General features: G+C 40.8%; 2 protein-coding genes and 3 non-coding genes across 8 annotated transcripts; 4 read left to right on the top strand and 1 right to left on the bottom strand.

Moving 5' to 3' along the window:
- Nucleotides 1–49: 49 nt before the first annotated feature.
- EIF4A2 (eukaryotic translation initiation factor 4A2) lies at nucleotides 50–7,894 on the top strand. Of its 2 annotated transcripts, none has more exons than XM_026071024.1 (11): nucleotides 50–363; nucleotides 1,474–1,540; nucleotides 1,634–1,766; nucleotides 2,037–2,176; nucleotides 3,436–3,604; nucleotides 3,816–3,925; nucleotides 4,189–4,332; nucleotides 4,748–4,885; nucleotides 5,160–5,249; nucleotides 5,486–5,565; nucleotides 7,081–7,894. In XM_026071024.1, exons 1-11 carry the CDS (start codon nucleotides 335–337, stop codon nucleotides 7,223–7,225), a joined length of 1,245 nt encoding a protein of 414 aa, XP_025926809.1. In that variant the 5' UTR covers nucleotides 50–334; the 3' UTR covers nucleotides 7,226–7,894. The 2 variants fall into 2 exon arrangements, with proteins under 2 accessions (XP_025926809.1, XP_025926810.1); XM_026071025.1 differs by having other exon boundaries at nucleotides 51–363; nucleotides 1,495–1,540.
- LOC112968605 lies at nucleotides 1,889–1,958 on the top strand. The gene has a single exon (XR_003254391.1). It is a non-coding gene; the product is annotated as a small nucleolar RNA SNORD2 (small nucleolar RNA).
- Nucleotides 4,389–4,569, top strand: LOC112968604. The gene has a single exon (XR_003254390.1). It is a non-coding gene; the product is annotated as a small nucleolar RNA SNORA81 (small nucleolar RNA).
- LOC112968606 lies at nucleotides 4,958–5,085 on the top strand. The gene has a single exon (XR_003254392.1). It is a non-coding gene; the product is annotated as a small nucleolar RNA SNORA63 (small nucleolar RNA).
- Nucleotides 7,895–8,792: 898 nt separating the features above from the next.
- On the bottom strand, nucleotides 8,793–22,481 carry RFC4 (replication factor C subunit 4). 3 transcript variants are annotated; one of them, XR_003254380.1, is made up of 11 exons: nucleotides 22,157–22,480; nucleotides 21,545–21,623; nucleotides 17,385–17,464; nucleotides 16,039–16,158; nucleotides 15,004–15,147; nucleotides 14,604–14,724; nucleotides 13,486–13,611; nucleotides 11,755–11,835; nucleotides 9,768–9,884; nucleotides 9,141–9,312; nucleotides 8,926–9,018 (listed from the first exon to the last, which is right to left on the bottom strand). XR_003254380.1 is itself a non-coding variant. In XM_026070959.1 (10 exons), the coding sequence occupies exons 1-10, from the start codon at nucleotides 22,279–22,281 to the stop codon at nucleotides 8,923–8,925; spliced, it is 1,089 nt and encodes a 362-aa protein (XP_025926744.1). In that variant the 5' UTR covers nucleotides 22,282–22,478; the 3' UTR covers nucleotides 8,793–8,922. The 3 variants fall into 3 exon arrangements, 2 of the variants coding, with proteins under 2 accessions (XP_025926744.1, XP_025926745.1); XM_026070959.1 differs by lacking the exon at nucleotides 9,141–9,312 and having other exon boundaries at nucleotides 8,793–9,018; nucleotides 22,157–22,478; XM_026070960.1 differs by lacking the exon at nucleotides 8,926–9,018 and having other exon boundaries at nucleotides 9,284–9,376; nucleotides 22,157–22,481.
- Nucleotides 22,482–25,891: the final 3,410 nt, after the last annotated feature.

Genomic DNA, 25,891 nt, shown 5'->3' with positions numbered 1-25,891 from the left:
GGGGGGGGCCGGAGCAGGAGGAAGGAGCGAGGCTCAGTCATGTCGTCAATGCTGCAATATCCTTCCGCGATTAAAAGTAGTCCCAGGCTCTGGCTCACCTCTTGGCCTCGAGAGGCTTATGAGCCCCCTGTAGAAGATCTCAACAATTGTGGCGAGGGGAAACTCTTGGGGAGGGGCCTCAAACGGGGGATTTTCGTGTTTTTTTTTCCTGCGGCGTGAGATGCATATCCATGCGCATCGAAGAGCGAAACAAGTCCGGCAGAGGGTGGGTATATAAAGCGGGCGCCGCGGAGGCTTTGCCTTTTCAGTTGAGGACAGAGCTGGTGATCGGAACATGTCAGGCGGCTCCGCGGATTATAGCAGGTATGGCGCGGCGCGCTGCGGCCCTGGGCCGTGTGTCTCGTAGGGTGGGTCGGTGAGTTGGGAAAAGGCGGTCGGGCAGGGAAAGAAGCGAGGTAAGGCAGGGGCGGGTGACCGCGCGCGTGAGCCGGGGCTCTGAGGGCGGTTAGACAGCGCCCGGCGTCCCAGCCCCTCCCGGTTCTAGACGTTTCAGTCTCGTTTCTCCCGTTCTTAGGGGTTCAGCGAGCCTTTCGTTCCTTTTCCTCGGGTTCGCTTTCTCGCTGATGATTTTCTTGGTACCCTTCCCCTTCCTTCCTTCTTCTCCCCCCCCCCCCCGAAAAAGGGCTATTTTTGTTTTACTCTACTTGTCGCGTTGTGCTATGTCTAAAAAGCCTGCCTCATAAAGGCGCTTTTCCCCGAAATCTGTTTTTTTTTTCTTTTCTCTGCGATCCTTCCCCCGCCCCCGGTTCCGCCGTTGGTTCGCTCCGGGTTGCGGGCCCGGCTGAGGGCGAGACCATTTTCCGCCGGAGGGGGGAGGGGCGCGGCCCTCTGGGCGTTCGCCCGGCGCCTTCCTCCGCCTGCTCGCCGTAGCCGGTTTGCGCAATCCCAGGGGTGGAGCTCTCGCGAGAGTTCCCCCCCCCCACGCCGGGCGCTGCGGCGGAGCTGCCTTACAGTGCGCAATGGCGCCCGGTTCCTTGCCCCTCGCCAGGACTGCGGGCCCCAGCATGCGAAGCCCCGCCTCGGGCGGATGCCTTCGGTGAGGGGCGCTGTACACTGGGACGTGCAGTTGTTGTCGTGTTTCCTAGGTTTTTGTAGGAACTAGCGTTCCTCGGGAATCGTGCCATATTGTTGGGGGGAGGGTGTTCTGCAGTCGGAAATTCACTGTGAGCATCGCTGCGGAATGAAGGCTTTGATCTTGTGTCATGTTGAGAGCTGCGATAGTGACTGAAGCTGGCTGAAGAGTTGGGCTAGTCGCACCCATGCTAGTGGAGAGAGCATAGGAGTTCTTGCACTGGCAAAATATCAAAGCACCTGCTAGAATGATCTATCACTGGTTCCAGTGTGATGCCAACATGGCTTTTTGGCAGCCAAAGTGCCGGCTCCTTTCCATGTTACTCACCACTGTGTTAACAGCTGCTTCTCTTTTGGTGACAGAGACCATGGCGGCCCAGAGGGAATGGACCCCGATGGTGTCATTGAGGTGAGCACGTGTGATCTGGCCTAAGAATTTAATCATTGCTGGAGATAAGTGTGATTGTTGTAATAATTTGACTTTTTTTTTTCTTTTTAACAGAGCAATTGGAATGAGATTGTTGACAATTTTGATGATATGAATTTAAAAGAATCCCTTCTCAGGGGCATTTATGCTTATGGTTTTGAGAAGCCTTCAGCTATTCAGCAGAGAGCTATTATTCCATGTATCAAAGGTATGAAATATAATCAACTCCTTTGCTGTTAACAGCAACATCAGATAATTAGGAAAATGTTGTAAAATGGTTATACTGTTTTATTAGTGTGTGCTGTTACCTATTTTTAATCCTTATTGAACAAGTGACATGATGGTACACCATCTTTCGGGACTGACCTGAAATGGAGAGAATTCTTAATGCTGATCACTTATTTCAAAGGGAATAAAATAAAAACTAAATATGAATGACCTGTGTGGGAACAGTAAATGTGTATCCTACTTTTTTTAGGGTATGATGTGATTGCTCAAGCTCAGTCAGGTACTGGCAAGACAGCCACATTTGCTATTTCCATCCTGCAGCAGTTGGAGATTGATCTCAAGGAGACCCAAGCACTAGTATTGGCCCCTACCAGAGAACTGGCTCAACAGGTATTGATAGTGTAGTTAAAAAAAAAAAAAAGCTGCTTGTGTGTTGCATAGGTTTCAGGTTTCACAACTGTGGGACAATTAACAGACTACTTAAGGGGCTGTAACTAATATCCATTCAGAACCCTTCTTGTGTTGAGTAATGGGGGAAATATACTGGCTTCTGTCCCACAAGTTCTCTGCCTGCTTGAAAAGTTCAGATGCGATGCATGTGGAGGGTATGCTGGGGCAGGGTTGCAGGTACCAGCTGCTATGCTGTTTATAGTTCTGAAGGAGCATCTTCAGCAGAATGGCAAAATACAAGATATGTTATTCAAGCACAGTGTTCTGAGTGGAAACAAAATGTACTTTTTGGAAGCTATTTGAACTTGCGTGCAGTTGTGCAACATGAAAACTGCAGTGCGCATGTGGTCAGTTCGTTGTTTTTGTAACTTGTGATGTTTTTCTGACAAATGTTATATTGCATGTTTACTTCACTCTCCCAAGGCTTGATGTTCTGTTATACTCAGTGGAAGTGCTTAAACAAGGCTATAGGATACTGTAGTTCTAGGATGAACTGAAAACCCAGCTTTACTGGATTTAAAGATTAAGAAAATTCTTCAAAGAGAACAGGACTCAAAATGGAGTAGAAAACGTATACAGCTTGTTTGATTGTTTACAGCTTGCTGGGTTTTTTCGACTAGAATATACTGAGATGCTAGTGCTGTAAGTGAAGATTCTTATTAAAGGTAAAACTAAAATATGCTAGATTACACAGGCAAGAACTCTTGGAAGGAAAAAAAAAAAAAAAGTAGCTCTGTGGAGCAGAAACCTGATCAGAATGTTTAGTCCTTCTACTTTGAAGACATTGGTGAGATGAGACTTGTGTTGAAGCCTGGCATATAGCAGTGCACTTGTTCTATATGAACTGTTTTTGCAAGTGCCTAACATGCAAGTGTTGACTGTTGAAAACTTCTGAGTTCATGCCTGGAGGTCGTGTTTATTAACTTAATAGGAGATACAAAGTAGTCACTCTTTTAGCTATATCAACTAGTAAGGACAAAAATGTAACTTAAACTTTCTCTTATTTAAATTTGCTAGTTAACAGTTTAAATACAAGTGGTTGGACAAAATCAGTAGCAACTTTGTCTTCAGTGTAACTGCATTAGGGCTGCACAATCTTCTTTTGCTCTGTCCATGTCCAAACTCCATAAGCATCAGTGATACAGGGCTTAATCTTGATGGTACCAAGAACTACTACTAATGGAAAGCTTTTATTTTAGATTCAGAAGGTAATTCTGGCCCTTGGAGACTACATGGGTGCAACATGCCATGCTTGTATTGGTGGCACAAATGTTCGCAATGAAATGCAGAAACTTCAAGCTGAGGCTCCGCACATTGTGGTGGGAACTCCAGGGCGTGTGTTTGATATGTTAAACAGACGCTACCTTTGTAAGTACTGAATTGAATTTTACTTGCAGTAACAAAGTTGCTCATGATTAAAAATTATTAGCTTATAAATTTCACACCTTGTAAGAGGACTAAAGTGGTGCACTTGCTACCATTGTAGAAAGTTGTACTGGATAACTAATTCCTAAAGGAGAGTTACTAATCGGAGTATTTAGTGCATTTTTAAACTTCACGGATTTTTTTGTTTTAATAGCACCTAAATGGATCAAAATGTTTGTTCTGGATGAAGCTGATGAAATGTTGAGCCGTGGATTTAAGGATCAAATTTATGAGATTTTTCAAAAGCTAAGCACAAACATCCAGGTAAAAAAAAACATTTTAATTGGTTGAACTGTTTATATGGGTGCAGATTTAGTTATAGTGTAGCTGAGAAGTGCTGAATTCTCTATTGTTCTGTACTGATTCTGTCTACCTTGGCCTTGCAGCAGGTCAGGATCTGTGGTTTTATGTAGGTAACTACATTTTCACTGATTTTGTTAATCTCAATGTTCCTGATTGCAGACAGAGTGGCAAATCTGAAGTTGGTATCCTAGATGGTAGTTGCTAACATTGGGTATGCATTTTAGGTTGTGTTGCTATCAGCTACAATGCCCATGGATGTGTTGGAAGTGACCAAAAAGTTCATGAGAGATCCCATACGCATTTTGGTGAAGAAGGAAGAATTGACTCTGGAGGGTATCAAGCAATTCTATATTAATGTTGAAAGAGAGGTTGGTATCAGTTGTACTTACTCTGGTTGGATGAGCTCAGAAAACTAAATTCTTCCACCTTCTTGTTAAAGCACTGTGCTAAAATTACAGAAATCAAGGCTGTGCTTTGGTTTCTGTGGTAATGCTAGTAGAGTACACGCAAGAAGAAGAAAAACTGTGCACTGGATCCAAAATGACTAGGGTGGACCTCTTTCTTAATGTCCGGTGTCCTGTGTCTTAAGATTTGGTGCAACAGTTGATGCAGAAACTTCTGCTTGATATCTTACTCAGTTTTTCTTGGTATACTGATTATAAGTGCATAATACTGGTTCATTGGTTGTGGCTTTTGAGTTCTTACTCCTTGTTTAGGATTTTTTTAATAAGTACTGGGTTGTCAGCTGCAGCCTGTTTTCTGATCTTTTTTTTCTTTTTTCAGGAGTGGAAGCTGGATACTCTATGTGATTTGTATGAAACACTGACCATTACACAGGCTGTTATTTTCCTGAATACAAGGAGAAAAGTAGACTGGCTTACAGAGAAAATGCATGCCAGGGACTTCACAGTCTCCGCTCTGGTGAGAATTGATATTTTCATTTAACTTATGATATGTGATAAGTATACTGAAAACTAATCTTAACTGAATGAAAAGCAGGAAAAGTTATGATATAGCTGTGTGGTGCTGTATTATCGTTCCCCCTGCTTAAAGAAAGTTGCTTCCTTCTATCCCTACCTGCCTTGCTCCCACAGCAGGTAGGGACGCTGGGTTTCATACATGACAGTTTCCTTTTAAATGATAATCCAATCTGGAGTACTGGAAATACAGGAACTTTTTTTTTTAAACTCTACAGCATGGTGACATGGACCAGAAGGAACGAGATGTTATCATGAGAGAATTTAGATCAGGATCAAGCCGTGTCTTGATCACTACTGACTTGCTGGTGAGTATCAATCTTACACCACATGTTTTCTTTCTATACTGTGCCAAAAGCTTCGTAATGCAGTGAAGGTTCTCATAGCCTGAACTACTCGGAGCTTCTTGGAAGAGTAAGGACTACGCTCCACTATGGGCTACACAGTTGTAGTTCATCACTAACCATGTGGTCAACAAAACCATGAAGTAAATAATTTAACCTACAACCTGTGACTTTTATTAAAGATTTTGTATTGTTTTTAGGCTCGTGGCATTGATGTGCAGCAAGTTTCATTGGTTATAAATTATGACCTGCCGACCAATCGTGAAAACTACATTCACAGGTTAGTTTGCTCCTTTTCTAGCTGGTATGTTAAACTGAAAGTAACTCTTTTCTATGTAAATCAGCACAGAACCTCACCTGTTTTTTCCCTCTAGTCCTTTTCAATAACAAAAATGTTACACATCCATTCATAAAGTAACTGCTAAAAAGTAGCAGAAAATTTTTTTGTTTAAAAAAAAAAAGCACTGACTTGACAGTTGTGATCCTGAAATGGGGGAGGAGCAGAACTTTTAGACAATAAAAGCAGTGGGAAAACTTAGCTGTGCAACTAGTTCAGTGATGGCTAATCATTCATTGCTGAGATATGGGGAAATTGCCAGCTGCTGAACTACTTTTGTCATGTATGTTGTGGAGTATGATTCCAAAAAACATTATTAGCATCTTGAAAGCAATGTTGTTAGCTAAACCTGCAGGTCATAGCTAATTTTCATTTGCTGATGATACTCAGTGACTAGACTAATTCTGAGCAAATCTAGGTATATAGTAGAATTGCCTTCACTTCTAGCGGTTGAATTGTGTTCATGTTTTGTGTGTCTTGTTTGCTCTTGGTGGCTCCTTCTGCAGTGGGATTCTTTCCTCTGTGGCGTGTGTCTTCTGGTAGCAATTTGAGTTTTGTTTCCCTAGGTTTAGTTAACTGCTTTTAGTGACTGTCCTTAAATTAAGTAAACTGTACTTTGTTACTTGATGTAAAAAAATACAGGAGTCGATAGCAGCAGTTGATGACACAAGATGGTGCTCAGAAACGGCGTTGACGTAATTTAGGACGTGGATTCGTAAGCGGCACAGTTTGAATAAAGCGAGTCGGTATTTATATATTTCTTTTGTCATGATTATTCACTAAGTTTTGTGAGCCATTTTTGTGTATTTAGCTCTTGCTGAATAGGTGCTTTATTGTGCAGTCTCTACAGGAAGGTAGAGCTGATGGTGGGTTGTAACTAAATTGTGATGGTGTTTGTGACTGACTTGTGCTTATACAAAGTTGAGCTTGGATTTTTCTGTTCTTAAACTAAGTTTTCCCACTGGAAACAGTATGTTCAATTAAAATTCATAAGCTGAAGTGTGCTGTTCCATGATACTAGATATAATTGGATTATGTATGGAATATTTTTTTGTATGGAATAGTTTTTTTTTGAAAGATAGGACATCTTTATATGCCATATGCTTGGGATTTGGATGCATGTGGTGTACAGGGTTTTAAATTTAACAGGGAGGGGAGGGAGACTTCATACCACAGTACCAAACGTTAAATAAAGATCTTACTTTGCAGCCAAAACAGTAACCTTTTCTGCTCTACTACCTCCATAGGATGGACACTCCTTCTGTACTGTTGGTGCTGACTGCTAATTTTTCTTAACCAGACATGACTTTGGTTAGCAGCTAGTCCTGTAAATACAGCATAAACTGGCCACTGGCAGATAAATGAACAGCAGTTAATGAATGGATCTTACATTTTTTTAGCATTTAAGTGGGTTAAACTAGTTAACATGTGTGTAAATGTTTTCTTTGTTTTGTGCAGAATTGGCAGAGGTGGTCGTTTTGGCAGGAAAGGTGTGGCTATAAATTTTGTCACTGAAGAGGACAAGAGGATTCTGCGGGATATTGAGACTTTCTACAATACTACAGTGGAGGAGATGCCAATGAATGTGGCTGATCTCATTTAATCCCTGGGATGAGATGGTTTTTGAATGCAGTGCTCGCTGTTGCTGAATAGGCGATTCACAACGTGCATTGTGCTTCTTTCTTTGGGGATATATTGAATCTTGTCTCAATGCTCATAACGGATCAGAAATACAGATTTTTGATAAGCAAAGCGACTTTTTGTCGTGAGCTCTTGTGGGGAAAGCCATTGGCTTTATCCACTTTAGGGTTAGACTGTTGGGGTTGGGTGGAAAGTCATGGGGTCTGTAAATTTTTTCTTTATTAGAAATTTATTTCCTAGTTCCATAGAAGTGGTTGTATTAGATGTTCTTTATCATTTAATAATTTACTTATGGACTAAAAGATATAAGTGCTGTATAAAATCAGCCAATTATGTTAAACTAGCATACCTTCCTTTATTGTATGTATTTACACTTTAGATTGAATTGGAAAGGCCTTTCAAAATCTCTAAACTTTTATAAGAGCATTAAAATGCATTTTTGTTTGATATGTATTTATTCAATAAAGTATTTAATTAGTGGTAAGTGTGATCTGGACCCTGTTGCTAAGCCCCAGCAAGCAAGCAATCATACTATTGTCTTAGTTAGGGTTAAACCCAGTAAAATTTGCCATATTGCACATGTCTTAATGAAGTTTGAATGTTCAATAAAATACTTCTATATTCACTTTAATTGTAAATAGTTGCTTCTTCTTGGGCAGAGGGGTGTCTCACTTGGAAGCCTGAACTAGGATAGAAGCTGTTGCCATATGTGGCAGAGCTGGTACAGGAGTTAGGGTGACCTTTGAGCGTTTACAGCTATTGTAAGGGGTTTAACACATAAGTGGGCAGACTGCCCTTTTATCTGAGTAGAAAGTGGCAGTGCTGGGAATAAGAGCTATTCCCCCAACAGTGCTTGCTTTTCTCATTCAATACTGAGACTTGATTTTAAGAAAAAAGTGTGTTTTATTGTGCATTCAGGCATGTAGATTATGTATTTAATGTTTATGTAAGCAGAACACAACTGGTATTTAAAGACTATAGCCCAAAGACACTCAACCACTACCACTTTTCATGCAGGTAACAGGCACCAAAGCTCTAAAAAACTATAATTTTAAAAGCAGGAATGGAATGAGGCTCTTGGGGGGGGGGGGAATTTAAGCACTCTATTTTAAAAATGCTTAACTCATGACCCAGATGTACATTTTTACTTCCTCATCTTTATCTTACCCTTAAACTATACAAAAGGTTTCAATCCTGTTACTGAAAAGTGATTTTTATGGTATTGTAAGGTTACAGGGTTCAGGATAAGATGTAGATTGTAGTAAGACATCCCTCTGCTGCCAGGTTCATTCTGAAGCCTTGAGCTCAGTAGAGGTGTGGGCTTTTGCCCAGGCCCATTTTAAAAGCCAATCAGGAACCTAGGTTGAAAGGAATAGTGAACTAGTTCTTCATATTTTCTGCACAGTATATGTACTCCTCCCATTATGTTTATGCATTTACTACCACTCAGCTGTAATGCAGGAATGTTACCAGGCACTTAGCCAGTGATCTCTAAATGGTACAAAAAAAAGACAACTCTTACTCCACTGTTAGTTTTTCTAACTGCTGAGCAGTCCTTTTATTGCAAAAACAGTACAAAAGTACACAGATCACTTCCATCAACACTGAAGCCACCCATGAAACAAAAAGTTGCTCTACGCCACTGCCAGCCTGCTGAAGCTAAACGTTCTGCGTTAGCTGCTGCATCACAAGGGCACAGAGACTCATCAACTGCAAGTATTCATCAGCACCATCTGCCAAGCATTTGTCTACTTCCTGCAAATAAAGAGACAAGTTACGGTCCCGTGACCACAGAAGGACAAACTGTTTATTAGTTAGCAACTACTTCTCCAGCAGCCATCACATCATGCCAGTCACACCATACCAGGAAAAATTACCTCTCCGAGCCTCCATGTTCCTGAGGAGACCAAGGCTGACAGTTTATGTAAGTGAAGGGATGCACCATTAGCGCTGCAACTCACTGCCAGGAGAATCACTCTGCTGGCAAACAGCACTATCCATCTTTCTTCACTGAATGTAGCATGCAGATCTGCACTACAGATGTCCTCTCTTCTTGGTCAAAATTGAGGAAGTTATTTCATTTTTTGTTCTTGGGAAGGCATAGTTTACAAAACTGCCCAATAAGCAAAACAAACTCACTTTTATCTTGCAGCTCTTACTTTACGCAGAACCTGTCCTCATCTCTTTGCTTAATTTCCTCTCCAAATTTATATCAAAACAAAACAAAACAAAACATCGGTCTCTTGTTTGAGCAACATTAGGACAATCTAATCTGGCCAATAATTCATTTGTCTTAACCAGGATTTCAATGCTTTCTCATAGAACTTCTTAGCCTCCCCAGGAACAAAAATTCACATTCTACCATGAAATACAGCATTCAGAACTAAAAAAAAATCAAGAATAGTTGGGTATACTTTTTGGGAGAGAGAGGAGGGGTGAACAGAGATTGACCAATAGAGATTAATGGAGATTATTATTTTTAAGAATTCAAGCTACAGTCTTACCGCAAGTTTCTCAACTATAGCAGATTTCTGCTTGTCAGTGAAATCTTCGCTCTCAACGACAATATCATGAAGCTGGTTTAAAAGCTGAGCAACAGCATATCCTTCGTTTATCAGATTCTGTATCAGGGATAGAGGAAAATAGCAAGAGTTTAGCAAGAGCTAAGCAGCAGCAGAAACACCACAAACTGAAAGATCAATCCAAAAAATTGTGCATAAACTGAAAGACTTTACCGGATGTTTTTATGGAAGTTGTTTTATAGCACAAGTCAGTAGTTTACATATAGTCCAGCATCCCACCTGACAAGTAACCCAAAGTGAGCACCTAGGAAAGAGCTTAAGAACATGGCAGGCATATAGTGATAACCTCACCCAAATATTCTCACAGCATGTCACAATTTGTATCTATCTCAGGGATTTCTTCAGCCAGAGACAGTTTTAAGCATTTAGAAACCTCTAGTGAACCTGTCCAATCTCACTCTAAAATTAGGAAAGCTTGGCATCCACAGCATAATCTGGCAGTTTCACAGCCTTCGCAGCCACCTACTTCAGTTTATTTTCTTCACTCTGGTATTTACTAGCCTCAAGCATGTAGAGATCTGCAAGGCCAAAGCTTTTTTGATAAAATCAGAACCATGACAATTAAAGAGATTTTTTTTTTATTTTTTTTAAAGATCAGTAGTGCCAAGTTATAAAAATGGCAAATACTGAGCCATTTAAGCATAAGCACTGAAGCCATTTAAGCACAGAGAAGCTTATAAAATTAGAAGAAACCTTACTTCTCTGTACAGCAAAATACACATCCATGCTTTATAAAAGTATATATTCAAGTTCTATCAACTGTATATCGAGTACTAATATTTAAGCAAAATTCCACCATGAGGCACCTACTCTAGAAACTGGAGAACAGTTCCAAACTCCTACAAGTAGATTACATCAGGTTCTGATGAAGGACTACCAGGCCCTAAGGATATGTGAAGTCCATGTTATCATCTCTTACTGTAAACACATTTCTATACACCAAGGTGAGGAAACTTGAAAGTGTAAGGCAGTGACATTTGTACAAATCCTGGTACAACAGTTCTCAGATCTGCTGCAAGTTTCTGGGAGAATAAATCCAGACTTAAAACTGAAGGTCCAGCCAAAACCATCCTATGAGGCTCTGCCAAGCGGAAAGCAAGATGTTCACCCATATTGCCTTTCTCCACATGGGTAGGAAACATTTCAGTGGAGGGGAGAATGGTACCATGGCATGTCCCCCCCTGTGTCAGGGATGGGGGGGATTCAAGATTCAGTTCAAGACTGTTTAAGCCTTCTTTAAATTCATGAGTTTAGGAATTTCCCATTCTTCAAAGAGTAGGAGAAACTTTTTTTTGTACTAAAGAAAATAAATCCACCTCTATGAATGGGTAGCTTGTGCCTTCTCCAGCAATTTTTATTTGAAGTCACTGTGGTTTGTAAGATGAACTTACTCACTAGGGTACTACATGGTAAACATGTCATATTTTAAAACCAGAGGCCTATTACAACTTTATTCAGATATTTCACATATTACATAGCCTCTGTGTATCCATAAACTGCCAAAGGTAAGATTTTTCTCCCACTCCCCATTTCCCCCAAATTGTCTTTGAGAACCTGGATTGTAACCTAGAAGGTTACTAGTGCAGAATATTCACTGAGGACATAATCCTAAAGGTCTGAGCTGAATGTCTTACTAGAAATTCTTACTCTGCATAATTCCACCTAACAGCTCCATAGCTTTACTTGGGAGAAGGCCACAGTCAAGTTGGTATGGAATCTTATTTTCACCTTTACCAGCTCTTACTCAAAAGGGTAAGATCACTTTATCACCTGGTGACATATATGCTTCCCAAAATTTGCATCCTAACTGACCTGAGGCCAAATGCTCTTCAACTGCAAGCCAGTAACCCAGATACACAGGGCAGGGACTTAGAAAGATATCCAGACTAGAGTACTAAGAGAACTCTACCTTTGCCGCCATTTCCAGTTTTTCAAATGAACTACTCTGGCAGGCAGACAGCAATCCATCAATTGTTTCTTTAGGCACAACCTGTAAAAAGAAGTTTTTAATTTCAGCTTTGTAAGCTTAAAATTATAAAGTCATGACTAAAGCTGATGCTTACGGTAAAAGATTCAAACTTTTTATAAAGGAGGCCATTTTAGCATTTCCTTTCCCTACACACCATACCACTCTCAAATAAGTATATAAGACAAAGTTACTCGATTTTAAGATTGAGAGCTAGGCTTTGATATTTTTTCTATATTGGCAATACCGAAAGAAAAACTACATAATGATAGTGAACTGTCAAAGCTACATTCCCAAATCAAAACATGTAATTACTTATTCAGGACACTGACTAAACCTGCTTCAACAATTAGATCAGGCTATGCTTTCTGTACCATTCTGCAGCTAAGCAAAACAGCAAATCAGTTTCTCTCCAGTTAAGCACCAGTGACATCCAAAAACAAGCTCAATGCAGCAAGATTAGTCAATAAATCGGAAGACAAAAAGTTAGCAGATGCCATTATTTAGCCCTAAGCAGGGAAGCACTACCCGCATTCCCCCCTATACTCATTGTCATTCCTGCCAGTGTCTGGACAGTTTTTCCTCTGGTTACAAAGCTTCCTTATATTAGTCTTTTGTACAAAGGTTACAATAAAAACTTTGAGTTGTTGGTTGTATGTTACTACAGAGATGTAAAGTTGGGTTCCTTTGGTTTAATAAATATTATTCAGCAAGCTGTCAAATGGAATTTTACGCCTTCTCTTTCCTATCATTACATCAATCTCTCTGCCAGGTTTTTTAGAAATTACCACTTTGAGTGGTAAGTTACATGTAACACATGTAAATAAAATCCAGCTCTTTTAATACAGCTAGATACACAAAACTGAACAGAGTTCACTGAGAAGACTTAAAAACTGTTCTACAACAGGTGCACAGCAGCATTTGCCTCTGTTTTCTTTCCCTCAAAGTGGCAAACCCCAAAACAGGTACAGTACAATTAGCCATGATGGTAGCACCTTCAAGGCAAACTAAGACATTAAAGCCCATTTACTTCTGGCTCCTCCACTCCCAGGCTCAGATTTCTTGCTTTAGGGGGTGTTTTGTTGCTATAGAAACACCTTCCCACAAGTTACTAGATCCATTTTCTCCATTTTTTGCTGTCCCTGTCAGTATTACTTAATGTTATTCTGGAGAAGCCACTGCTGTTTTGTTAAAAAGCAAAAGCTGTACAGATGCTAAAAGGGACAGTGTCACTGTGAACATTACACTGAAAATGAGCTGTTATTCTCCTGCAGTGTTTCCAAACCATGTTTTGTAATGCTGCATAATGTATAATCACCAGAAAGACCTTCTTGTCCACCGTCCAACAAAACGCAATACATTTTGCATTCACAGGCAGAATATTTTAAACTCTGTTTAAACTGTAAGACTATTTTACAGTTTTCTTTTAGTTATACAGTAAGTTACTAGACATTTGCTATTTAGTGAGCGCACAGAATGAGGCAGTCATTAAAATTATGTGTGGGTGGGTGGGGATTAGTTGTGTATTGGTACCATACTAGCAATACTAATAGGAATACAACCATTTTTATCAAACTTTGACCAAAACACCCTGAATAGACACATGAAGCAAGTATGCTTATTACCCAACACTTCTCAAACTAATTACAGGAGAAACTGTAAAGCATAACTTACCCCAGCAATTTCAGTGACTATCTTCTCTGTGACCTCTTTCCCGCCTGTTAGGCGGGTTGCACTTTGAAGAAAAGTAATCGCTTTTCTTAAGTCTCCTTCTGACACTTTAACAAGGTAAGATACTGCCTGAGAAACAATGTGGAAAAATGACAACTTATACTTCCATTGTTAATTAAAATCCAGTACACTTTTTCAGCAAATTGATTTTAAAATGTCAAGTAATACCTGAAGCAGATGGTCACAGACAGGCTCAATACACAAGTCACAAAGCAACATCTCTACTAATATAAATACTACTACAAGTCTAATGCAGATGGCAGCTTTCAGGAACAGGATTTCATATTACAAATACATGCCCAAACACTTCTCAAGTTACTTGTCCCAAAGCTGAAATGAGGCTTAGGACAGCAGCACACAAGTGTGATGTGATCCACTGTTTATCCTAGATTACAGAAACTTATATTACCTATGCAGCTTTTAACTTATTCTCTGATGTATGAGGCAGCAAATTTAACTTGCTCTCTAAAGCGTGAGGCAACAGATTCACAAGATGCATAGTTATATTCCATGGACTAAGTTACACCTAACTCCTCAGATCTGTCAACGCCTCTTTGTACATGCAGAAGTACAAGTTCTGATTTTTCTTTTGCGTTTAAATGATACAAAGGAACAAAAATCATCTCGTAGAATATTTACTTTACCTTTACTCATGTTTGCCAGCCTTAAAACTTCATGAGAAATACAAAGTTTGAGTAGTTTGAAAGGCAATAGAGGAAGTATACATACTGAATGCATTATTAACTATGTAACACTGTAAGCAGTGCAAATGTGTGTTGACAGCTTCAGAATGAAGCATGGTTTAATGTGAGCATGCTCAGTACAGAACTAAAAGCCCTGTGATTTTACGCTTATTTTCTTTGGTGGACATTTCTCTGGTCTTAGGAAGTCTCTGAAAATTCTACCCCATCTATGGATGAGAATAATATCTAAATTAGTTTATATACTATATTGAGCACAACGGAGCAGCCTGGAAAAGTAGTGCTAATTAACCCCCTTTCACTTCAATGTAATTATGCACTGGATTAAGCAATAGAACTATACAGCAACTATGAAGTTACCTCACCACTGATTTTCACTTGTTCTTTCTCAGAAACATCCAATAGTCTCTGCTGCTGGATTTTGTCTGACAAAGGTTTGAAGCGGAACTTGGAGCATCGAGATGTTAAAGGTTCAATTATTCTGGAAAAAAAGATAAGTGTCTTGGCAAATGACTTCATGGGTCACAATCATACAGATGAAGCTATCAGGGCAGAAGACAGCAACATAACCTTAAAATTGCAACACTGTAAAGAACAGAAGTTGAAACCTAAACATTGTCTTCAATCTTGTAGTACTCACATAGCTGCAGCTCTATTAACAGAGAGCTGTGAAAACTAGGTATCAGTCTCACAGGAAAAAAAAAAAAGTACTGAATAAGAAGAGCGACAAGCCCAAGGAAGTAACAAATTTGACACAAACCTGCTGATGTAGTTACAAATAAGGCAGAAACGTGTTGTTTTAGATTCTTTTTCCATCGTACGTCTTAAGGCTGCCTGGGCTGCTGAAGTCATAGAGTCTGCTTCATCCAGAATCACAATCTTAAAAGGAGGACAAACTTTACCACTGGAAAAAACAAAAACAAACAAGAAACCCATTATCCAAGAGACATGCAGACCTACAAACCAAGTAAAAAATATCACTGCAAATGGTAGCTCATATTTTGTTCAAGTATCTATACAGAATAAAAAGAAAAAATTCAGATGTTCTATTTTTTTGATTATTTTTAGATAAGGGATGAATATTTGTAATAAAGGGGTAGGGATTGATTTCACATACAAAAACTGACACTTGAACACTGCAAAAATTCTCTAATACTTGTATTCATGCTTTAAGTTACTTCCTTTAATAGCTAATGCAGTATTTTCTTTTACAGGCTTCCTGATTCCCAGAAATTGAAAGAACACTGTAGCAGACCACTTTCAGTACACAAGTTCAGATCATTTCCTGCCAAATGGTCCAGGCACGCAGTTTCTTCCTGTTACATTCCACAATCCATTCTTTGACCTGCACTGCTTCACCTGTACAGGTCACCACCAGAACCTTGTTAGCCTCTCACCAACTAGCATCAATTTTGTATAAGACTGCATATTACGGGTACTAGAGAACTAACTCCTACCATAATTTATGAAAAGTCTTTCTATAGTAGTCAGGCAGCATTTGCAAAGTCAACAGCGTATTACTAAATCCATAAGGCTAGATCTTTTGGGGGTCTTCACCTCTCCACCTGAATGACCCTAATACCACCGGTAAAAAAAAAAAAAATCCACCCAGGTATTCAATCTCTCAACATGAAATAAAGCTTAGCCAAAGTCTTGTGCATGTTGCAAACTTCTAGGCAGTGCGGACCCATTGCTTGCATTAGAATTATAAAATTAACCTAAATAAAAACAACCACATGCATGGTCCTAAGAAAGAAAGTCCATCAAACAGGGTCAGCTTTGATCCTGTGCTTACTCTGAACGGCTTCCAGATGCAGTTAGCTGGGCAAAAGCCTTCACTTTTTCCCGAATCACTTGTATTCCACGCTCATCAGAAGCATTTAACTCAAGGACTCTCTGCCGGAATAATTCAGGCCTGCAAAATTTTCATTACAACATGTTAACTGTTAACTTTTGTAATGATACATTACAAAGTAAAACAACAATCCTTCTGGCCTTTCTGAACGGCAGATATTTTGCTAATGTTACTAAATAATATACTTTGTTAAAAGACAATTACTTTGGAGATCATTAAATGTTAGATATGAATTTCCATTAGCTGTTTTTAGAGTTGCCTCCTAGACCACAGGAAACAGTGAAGCCTGAAAATTACACCAGTTATCCAGGAAAAAAAAGAGAAAGTTGGCTTCACAAGTTCAGGACATTATGTTATGTGCCCTTCTACTTATATGCTGTGAGCCAAGTGGAAGAATCAATAAAATCCCCAGATATAATCATTTGCAGTGCTTTGCAGCTGCAATACCGCCATAAAGCATCCATCTAGAAAATATAATACAGGCAGTATTTAGCAGCAGAGTACTAGGCAGTAGCACTTCTGAGGAAAAAAAAAAAATTGAACACAGGGGATTTTAAAATCTGAGAATTCAAATGGATGCACAGTAAGGAGTTGTCCTCTCCTAAAAACATCACTAGCCAAAAATTAAAGACAAGGGAAAAAACAAGGTACCAAAGTTGACATTAGATTTGTTCAAAACATCAAACCAACTTCTCATTCATTTTTTGCTTACAGGGCACTGTGAGTCCACCAGTCAAAAATTCCCAAATGTTAGAAGTGAGTCAATAAATGTACAAAGAGTTCATAAGAACTACAACACCTGCTGCATTTTACTTTGACTCCCAATATTACTTTCAGGCACAACTAAATGATGCGTAATGGGAAGAGTAAGATTCACCCTTTTCATGAAGTGCCTTGAGATCTATGTATAGCTAAGAACTTACTGAAGATATTATTAAAATTAGAATTCCTTTATAAAGTTCAATAATGCATATGCAAGCCATTTCTTTTCATACTCTTTTCTATTATAAAGACATAGTTGAAAGTACATAGGGTTACATGGCTGCTAGTCTCAAGCAAGTGTTACAAGTCTATATTGGTAACAGACTTATGACTGGACAACACGGAAAGAAATCTCATGTTACAAGTGAACAACAACATGAAGCTCTTCCTAAAAAAAACTTTCAATGGATGCAAGAGTTTCCAGATGCCATGTGAAAACAAGTAAGGACCAGAAGCACTATGTCACATGACTGGCAGACATTTGATACAGACACTTATACCAAAGCTACTAGATTCCAGCTTACCCATAGAGTTCTCTAGCTGCTGCTAAAATTGTGGAAGTCTTTCCAGTTCCAGGTGGGCCATAGAACAACAGATTAGGAAGCTGAAACAGCAAGGCAGAGTTTTAAAACAAACAAGCAAAAAACCTTCAGCAAAATCTACTGGAAAACCAAGCACTTGATAGGACAGAAATTATCCACTCCTTCTGCTATACAATACCAAGCCCTTCACTTTTAGGTCACTGCATATAGTGCTTTAAAAGATGACAAATCAATTGATGTTTATAAGACTGCATGAACAAGCTGACATTTGGTGGCACAATCACAAGTTCTGTCAAAACTGATTACTCAATTCATATTTTATTTGGCTATATTGCCTCCAGGCCAAGTTTGATATAAAGTTACTAAAGCATACAGAGCTTACTGCTACAGATACGCAGTGTCATGCAAATTTATCCAAAGATGCCCTTCAAACAGTCTGCATACTACTAGCAGTGCAGCTATGATAAAATTTGGCACAGGTTAACTATCCCATATTTTCTCAGCTCCTCAGACTGCCTTTGCAGGCCATGCTGAGAGTTCTGGGCTGCCGTAACTCCACTGCAGTAAGCACAAGGTAGCTTGTGAATGCCTGCACTGTAATTGTGGTGAGTGCAATGCAGTAATCATGGAGATGCTTGCAACGATTGCCTGGAATATATGAGTGCTAACAAGTAATTTTCTACATTCATCCAATGATTTTTTGAAGGAGGAAATCAGTGGCATCTCTCAAAGAGATTAGGATTACTGATCTTTCAAATATTTTCAATAATTGCCTTGGCATGAAAATAGGAATGCATTGAAGAAATATGCTGACACAGGAAGATCAAGCAGCACAGCAAAGACTGCAGTAATAATTATAGGATGACATTTAGCAGTACAAAGTATAAAAATCTCACAGTTTGAGACTGTAATTAATTATCTGCTAGGTGCCTGGAATTCATCACCTGGAAGTAAAATAAAAATTGACTTAGTTTTATCTGTCAGTCACAGGAACAGCCTGAGCCTGTGTAACACAGTGGTCCTGGGCTGGGTATTTCTGTACAGAGATGGACAAAAATTAATACTAACATGGTGCTAATAAGACTTTATCTGAAAAGGTACATACAATTCAGGTCATCCTTATTCAAGAAATATAAATCCAAACTGAAAAATGTGATTAAGGGAACAGAGAGCTTATCTTATGAGAAGTGGCCAAAAGAGTTTGATTTAGTTAGCTTAGCAAAACAAAAGCTGGAGGAATGACTGTTCTCCATGAAAATATCAGAGAGCAGCAGCAGGGACAAAGAGCAACGTTGGCACAAAACCAAGTTGCTATAAATTAGCTATGAGTAAGCTTTAACTAGAAAACCTCTTGTTTTCAGCCATCAAACAAGTGATAACTTTCTGTATAACTAACTCAAGTAATTCCTCTTATAAATTGATCAGGCTGCACTTTAAAACACCTGCCTTTGACAGTAGGGGATGGGAGTTGATGACCCAAAAATCCCTTCCAATTCTACATTCTTAGAACAAGAATCCAATAGTCCCCTCTACTCAACAGCAAAAAGACTAGCCCCAGTCTGACTTGATTTCCAGCCCTTAATAAAGGTTCTATTTTTAAAAAGAGTTTACTAAAGTTAGAGAATTTCATGCTGAATATAGCAAGCAATGCAGACAGAATGGGAACAGCAAAAACAAAAACATCCAAAGAGCGTATAAAAATGCAAGAGTACACATATCATAACCAGAAAACGAAATATAGACAGACCTGTATAGTAACAAGCATCCCTTAACAACTAAGACACAGAGAACAGACTCACTGTGTATCTACTGTAAAAGTATGAATAATACAGCTTGAATCTTTTACAGTAAACAAACCCATTTCAAGTTTTGCATGTTCTTTCTGCTAGTGCTTGTTTCCCTGGTTATTAAAAAGTAAACGCATTCAAGACTAGTACACATTTTTTCCAAGTTTAGTTAGATACCACATTATTGTCTCCCTAATTCTCTTAGGAAAGTTCCAGGGAGAGGAAATGTTTACTAAGTGACAGCTGAAAATTCAGTAACAACCATGTTAAGATAGTGCACTGCAAAGGTAGACATTTTGTGGAGCTGTGCATTCACAAGATTCATAATTTCCCCCCCGTATGCTAATCCACACTCTGCTAGTTCTCAAAAGGAGCATTAGCAAGTAAGAAGTTTTAACAAGAATCTATGTTTCCTAATTCCATTAAACCCATACTTAACTAGTGTTTGTGTGTCAACTCACCATTTATGCCTCCATTCTCATTATAGTTATCACCAGTATTTATACTGCTTTTTCACAAACCACAGCCTAATCCTTTATGTAACTCAGTGGCAGTATTTTTAACAGACTGTAACCTGATCCAGTTATCCGTTTTTCCACGCTTGCCAGGGGTAAGCAGAATACCTGTAGATATCTTACCCTGATTATAGGAAAGTTACTGCTCATAGCGCAAACCTCAAGTCCTTTTCTAAAAGTTCTGGTATAAGTGAGCATGTAAATTGGAATGATCAGCCTACACTTAACCCTCTTTTCAGTCATTAAGATACCATCAAGTAACTGAAAATTAAAGAATACTATGACACATGTCAGCTTCTTGGCAAAAAGCAGGAATGGCAACAGCAACAAAATTGACAGTCCTGGCAGGCAGAAATCAATTTCACCAGCTCATAACCACTTGGACTCTGGCCTCTCCAATTTATAACAAAAGAGATGCTCGCTATTTAAGACTGAGATGTATCAGCGATCTAGGAGTTCTGCCCTATTTAGCAGCTCCCAAACTTAGGCCCACAAATAGTTACAGGCAAATCAACAGAGCACCGACTCCCCACTTTCAACACTAAGGTTTAGATAAAGTGCATTACATGAATTTACAATGTTCTCACAGCAGTTTCTGTAGTTGCTATCAGTACATTACATTACAGCAACTGCGAGGAAGGGGGCCTACAAAATCTTACTATTGGATGATCACATGTACGCTACAGGTCACAACACTGATTAACAAATTCATGAAATTAACAGGAACAGTAAGACCATGAGAGACTCAACAGAGCTCCAGATTCAATAAGAACCTCTAAAACAAGCATCAGCCACCTCAGACTTTAATTTAAACTTTTGCCCTTTAATAAAAATAAGTCCTTTCAAGAACTAACAAAAATGCCTAGATTTTATAAGCACCAAATATTTTAAACGACTTGAACGACTTTGTTCTCAAATGTCCTGCTGAGTTTGGGTAGCTATGATAAAATACAAAGCCTGTAAGTATAAACAAAACGTATAATTTGACTTTTCAACTTGGGAGGCAAAAAGTCACTGCAAATGTACTAGGTGCATAATCCTAGAAACATGGCTGATCCAGAGGCTATAAAGTTTTAAATAGCTGTTGCTCAAAATAGAACTTCCTAATCCATCACCTAAGCAATGTTACAAGACTGATGTGCCAGGACAGAATAGGTGCAAGCATCTCTTCTCCAATTAGTTGCTAATAGTTCCTTACTAATTAATTCAACTATATAGATAAAGTGCAGCAGTGTTACTGTATGAAATAAACTGTAAAAGTCTTTCCCAGTTCTGTCCTACCAGCTTCACCTTGGTTCCCTAAACTCAAACAAATCAAGTACTTAAACCTTAAGAAATTCTGATTAAATGAATATTTTCAGATAGAAAGACTCATGCTAGTCAAAAACTCAGAATTCTTTGGTAAATTGGTTTAAGATAAAACTTTCAAATACGTAAGATTACCAGTGCATGCTGCACATCAGAACACACTAGCAGTGAAAAGCTTCTTGCAAAAAAATCTAAATATCTGAATTGTTCATTATAGTTCTCAGCGAACAGATCTCAATCATGAATGCCATCTTCAAAACAGCCTTACCAACCATTTCAGCTGGCATTAGCAGTCCATGAAAACAGAAACATCTTTTTGATGGAGTTGATGATTTTACAATAGTTAGAGAGCTGGAAACATCAGAAACATCACACTCCTCACAGTATACTACTAGAAAATCAGTTTGCTTGTTTGTAAAGTACTACTGAAAAAATGATCATTCCTAACTTAGTAAAGTGATAATTCATAACCACTGGCTAAAGGTTCTTCTTAACCATACTATAATAGGGTAGCTGTCAGCATTACACTCACATCAGCACCTTCCAAGGACTTCTTCAGCACAGCAACAACTTCATCCTGGAAAGCAACTTCATCCACATATTTTGGGCGACTAAATAAAAAGACATTAAATGCAATCTGTTATCTAATAAAGTTTCAGCAAAAATTAGAATTGAGAAAAACAATACTTTGCTTTCAGGTGACATTGGGCCCTGAACATTTACAGCAAATTCTGTATTTGAGATCAAAAACATAATGGAGGAAATCTGTCATACAGCTCTAGACTATAGTACCGAAGTGATTTAATTTTTTCAGGAAGCTGTTTGCCTATTTCTCTTGTAAACATTAGTCTATAGGCTTTGGTTTTTTGTTGTTTTTTTTTAGAAGCACAACCGTCCTGCAGCCTACAGTGTTTTACCACTCTGGGGGCTAACACAGGCTTCCCCAAAAGCAAGCATTTTCTCCAAGAGAGGGCTCTTGCAGCATTTCACGCTGCTGGTTTTCCCCGGAAGCACAGAGAGCTGCAGCTGCTCTCCCAGGCAGAGGCGCCCATAGGTGCCCCCCTCCTTTCCGCACCCCGGGGCTGCGGACACCCCGGTGACCCGCCTGCCCGCCCGCAGCCCCCGGCCGAAGAAGAGCCCTTACTATTTCTCCACCCAGGGGATGGGTTTGAGCCGCTTGCCCTCCCCGCTGCTCCCCGCCGCGCCCCTCTCCTTGGCGGCGGGGGGCTTGGTGCTGATGGACGACGGGCCTTTCAGGAAGGCCTGCATGGCGCCGCGCCGCGCCCGGCCGCCTCACGGCCCGCGGGGGGACGCGGCGCGTCGCCTCAGCCCAGCCGTTAGGCCGGGCACGTTACGTTACGTTGCGTTGCGTTACGTCACGCACGCGCCCCCCCCGCTCCAGCCACCACACGGCCGCGGCGCGCGGGCCCCCCACGCCACGGACCCCACCGCTTCTTCCCGCCAGCGCGCGCCGGGCGGGGGCGGGGCCGCTTCCGCCGGCCGCGGCCAACCATAGAGCGGGGGGCGAGAAAGCCCGCCCCTCCCACCTCCCCCGCCCCGCCCGCCTGACGTAACTCCTTCTAGGCCGGCCCCGCCGAGCGCCCGCCGGTGGTGGTGCGCATGCGCCAGCGGGGGCGCGGCTCCCGAAGGGGAATGGGGAGGGCGGCTCGCGCGCCCCAGGCGTGGCGTGTGGCGCGTGGCGTCACCTCCGGCGCGCGCCGTGCCCGCTCCCCTCCCTTTCCCCGAGCGCGCCGGCGCCATGGCCGGGCCGCCCTGAGGGCGGGCGGGGGCGACGCCGTCCCCGAACCCTTTCTCCCGTGAGGCGCGGGCGAGCGCCCGTGGCCTGGTGGCAGGGCCGCCTTGGAGGGGTGCCCAGGCCCCCGAGAAGGCGCCGAGCCTGTGCCGCTGCCGCCCTGCTCCCGCTGCCCCGGGCCGCTCGCCGTTGTGCGGGCGGCGCCGCTGCGGGGAGAGCAGCTCCCCGGGCGGAGACCCGGCGCTGTCCGTGCGCAAGCTACCAGCTGCGCGAAACGGGCGAAGTGAATCCCGTTTCTTTACCTGTTACTTCTAATAATCTGCATTACAGCAGTAACGGGGAGGGGGGGGAAAACGGTATGATTGATGTGGGATATGATGTGACAGTTCCTTTTAAGGAAAAAACCAGCCCTAGCAGATTTGCTGGTCATACCGCACATGCACGCTCTCATGCTCTGGGTAGCTGCAGCTTCGCTTCCCTTGTATATACGAGCTGTGTAGACAGAGACTGAACAAAGCAATTCTGCTACCAGCAGCTGCATTTTGTGTGTGTGGTTGCAGATGTTCTGCTTTACTATTTCCCCGTGGCTACTCCTGTGCAGGAGGCACAGCCAGGGTGGCCTGGGCGGCAGCAGGACTCGTTCAGAGCAGGATCCGTGCAAGGGAAAGAAGGGGATGGGGAAATGGTCTCCATGGCAACAGATTAACAGTCTTTGGAAAAGAAGATGTAGAAAAGAAATTAGGCTGGAAATGCATCATTCTGTCAGTGACACAAGCCTGTAATTCTTGTCTGGACATTCTGAATAAATTTTTTTCTTCTCATCTGGCATTCTATTATTGAATCATGAAATCCAGATGACAGCTGGGCTAGCAAGAAATGCCTGTACATATAATTACTGAAGTTGCCTGGTTCTGGATGAAAATTCAAAGCTATTTTTTCCCACTGTGATTATATTTGGTACTTTCAAGTCATGGCGACTTTGAAATGGTAAGGATATATAAGCATCTAGAACCAAATAGCTTTCTTTCTGAAACTTCTTGAACCTTCATTGTATTTTTGAAACTTCATTATATTTTGTGGTCTCTATCCTATCCATGCTGCTTAATAGAACCACCTCAAATATTCATAACATTTGAGTATTTCATCAACTACATATGAGCCTCAGGTTCAGTTCATCAAGGGAGCTTTCCTTCTGTTGCATTAACATAACTTTCATAACAGAACTTTCTGTTTTGTTACATTAGCAAAAGCAAAAAAATTCCAGAAACAAACAAGCAAACCCAAACTACTCGCTTACTCTGCCCCTCCCCCTCAGATATACAAAGACTGAAAATTACTCCTGCTGTATTCTGCATTCAGTAATCATCTTAAAGTCCAGCATATCAAACTCAGTTATGATGTCCTCTCAGTTGTTTGTCTCCAGGGTTTCACATAGCAAAGACTTTTTTACTAGCCCTGTCAGTGCCCCCGAATTTGTGGTCCTCTGAAACTGCCACAGTCTAATGCACAGAAAGGCTAGCTTAGCTTTAAAATGCTAATCATTTGGTGTATGCTGAATTTGTTCTTTAAAGTACTATGACATAATTGACAGTGTGTCCACAAAAAGCAAGTCAGTTATTAGAAAGTTAAAAAAATCTGTTTATTCCTTTTGAGATAAGACAGAAATGTGTTTTGGGGATTTGATTTAAAGGTTTTATCAGAGTTCAAGAAGGAGAGGCAATCAGTTATTTGGAGGGGATTGGTTTGTGGGGGCTCTGACACTTTTAATTTGCTATCCAAAACTGTAAGCCCCATGGTGTGTTGGTATTTTTATAACTGTAATACCCCAGTAGCAAATGCCTCAATACTGATACAGATTGTAGGCAGCTTTCTTCCTTATGTTAGCCAGGTCCTCCAGCCACACCTGAACCCTAGCATCTTCCAAATTCTTTAGGTCTGGTTTCACAACTGGTCCAAGTAGATCCAAGGGTCTCCTGGCTGCTCTTCCTTGCCCTCTTCCTTGGTCAGTGTTCAGCAATCCAGCTGAAACCTGCTATTTGTGTCTGTGTTTTGGCAGGTATTTCCCAGCAGCTCAGTGAGTTGATCCAATACATTGCACTACTGCTACAGCGAACAGGAGGTAGGAGTGGGCGCAGGGGGTGGGGGATGGGGGGGGTGAAGGACTGCCCCTTTTGGCACCTTGAGCTGCTCTGAATGGAAAGCCTGGTCCCCTTCTTCCCCACTCCCTCTACTGTGTTGGCATTTGTGTATGTGCAACCATGGACGGAGAGTTCAAGGGCTCATTTGGCTAAAAAACAGTGTGTCCGGGGTTAGAGAGAGTAGCAGAGCTGAAGAACTGGTGGGAGGAGAACATCTGCCTTTGTACCTTACTCTGCCTGTTGCCCTGAAGGCCTGGCCGTGCGACTAAAACTTGATCCAACTGAGGCTGCTGCTTTTCTGGAGAAGAGTCCTGGCTCTTTTAGTGACAATGAAAGTAGACAAGTGGCTTCCTTACAGTGAACTATATAATATGTTAGACAGTAGGAAATAAGCTGACCCTAAAAATTACAGGATCACTGTCCAACAGTTTTGTCCAGAATTCAGACTTTGTTTTAAATGAGGAAAGATGATAGTGTTTAAAGAAATGAATGCAAGTAGAAATAGGTATATATTGATTTTCTAACTTTAACAGGAAACAGATTTATTTAATTACTTTCAGCACTGGAAGACTTTTGTCAGATTATATAAGCAGTGTAGAACACACTGAAACCGGCAGTTTTCACTGTCCAAGCTGCATAAACAAGATGGGGTTCAAAGCAGGGTGACAAGAAAGATGAGAGGTATGAATTGGCTTCTTTTTGAAGAGACAGTAACTAGGACAGAATTCAGCTCAGCTTAGAAAAGAGTGTCTGAGGGATATGATAGGTATATAGAAAGCCATGATTAAAATGGAGAATGTGAATAGGGAATTATTCATCACTTCTCAAATGCAGGAACTAGAGGCATGAAATTGAACTATCAGGCTCCAAACGTAAAAGCAAAAGAAGTATTTTTTCACACAATGCATATTTAAATTGCAAATCTTGTTGCCACAAAATGCTAGGGTTGCCAAAATTATAAATAGATCCAAAAGTGACTAGACAGATT

The sequence above is a fragment of the Apteryx rowi genome, unplaced genomic scaffold (assembly GCF_003343035.1).
Source record: "Apteryx rowi isolate R43461 unplaced genomic scaffold, aptRow1 scaffold_32, whole genome shotgun sequence".
NCBI classification, from domain to species: domain Eukaryota; kingdom Metazoa; phylum Chordata; class Aves; order Apterygiformes; family Apterygidae; genus Apteryx; species Apteryx rowi.
The sequence above is the reverse complement of the archived record's forward strand: the minus strand, read 5'-3'. Positions and strand labels throughout refer to the sequence as shown.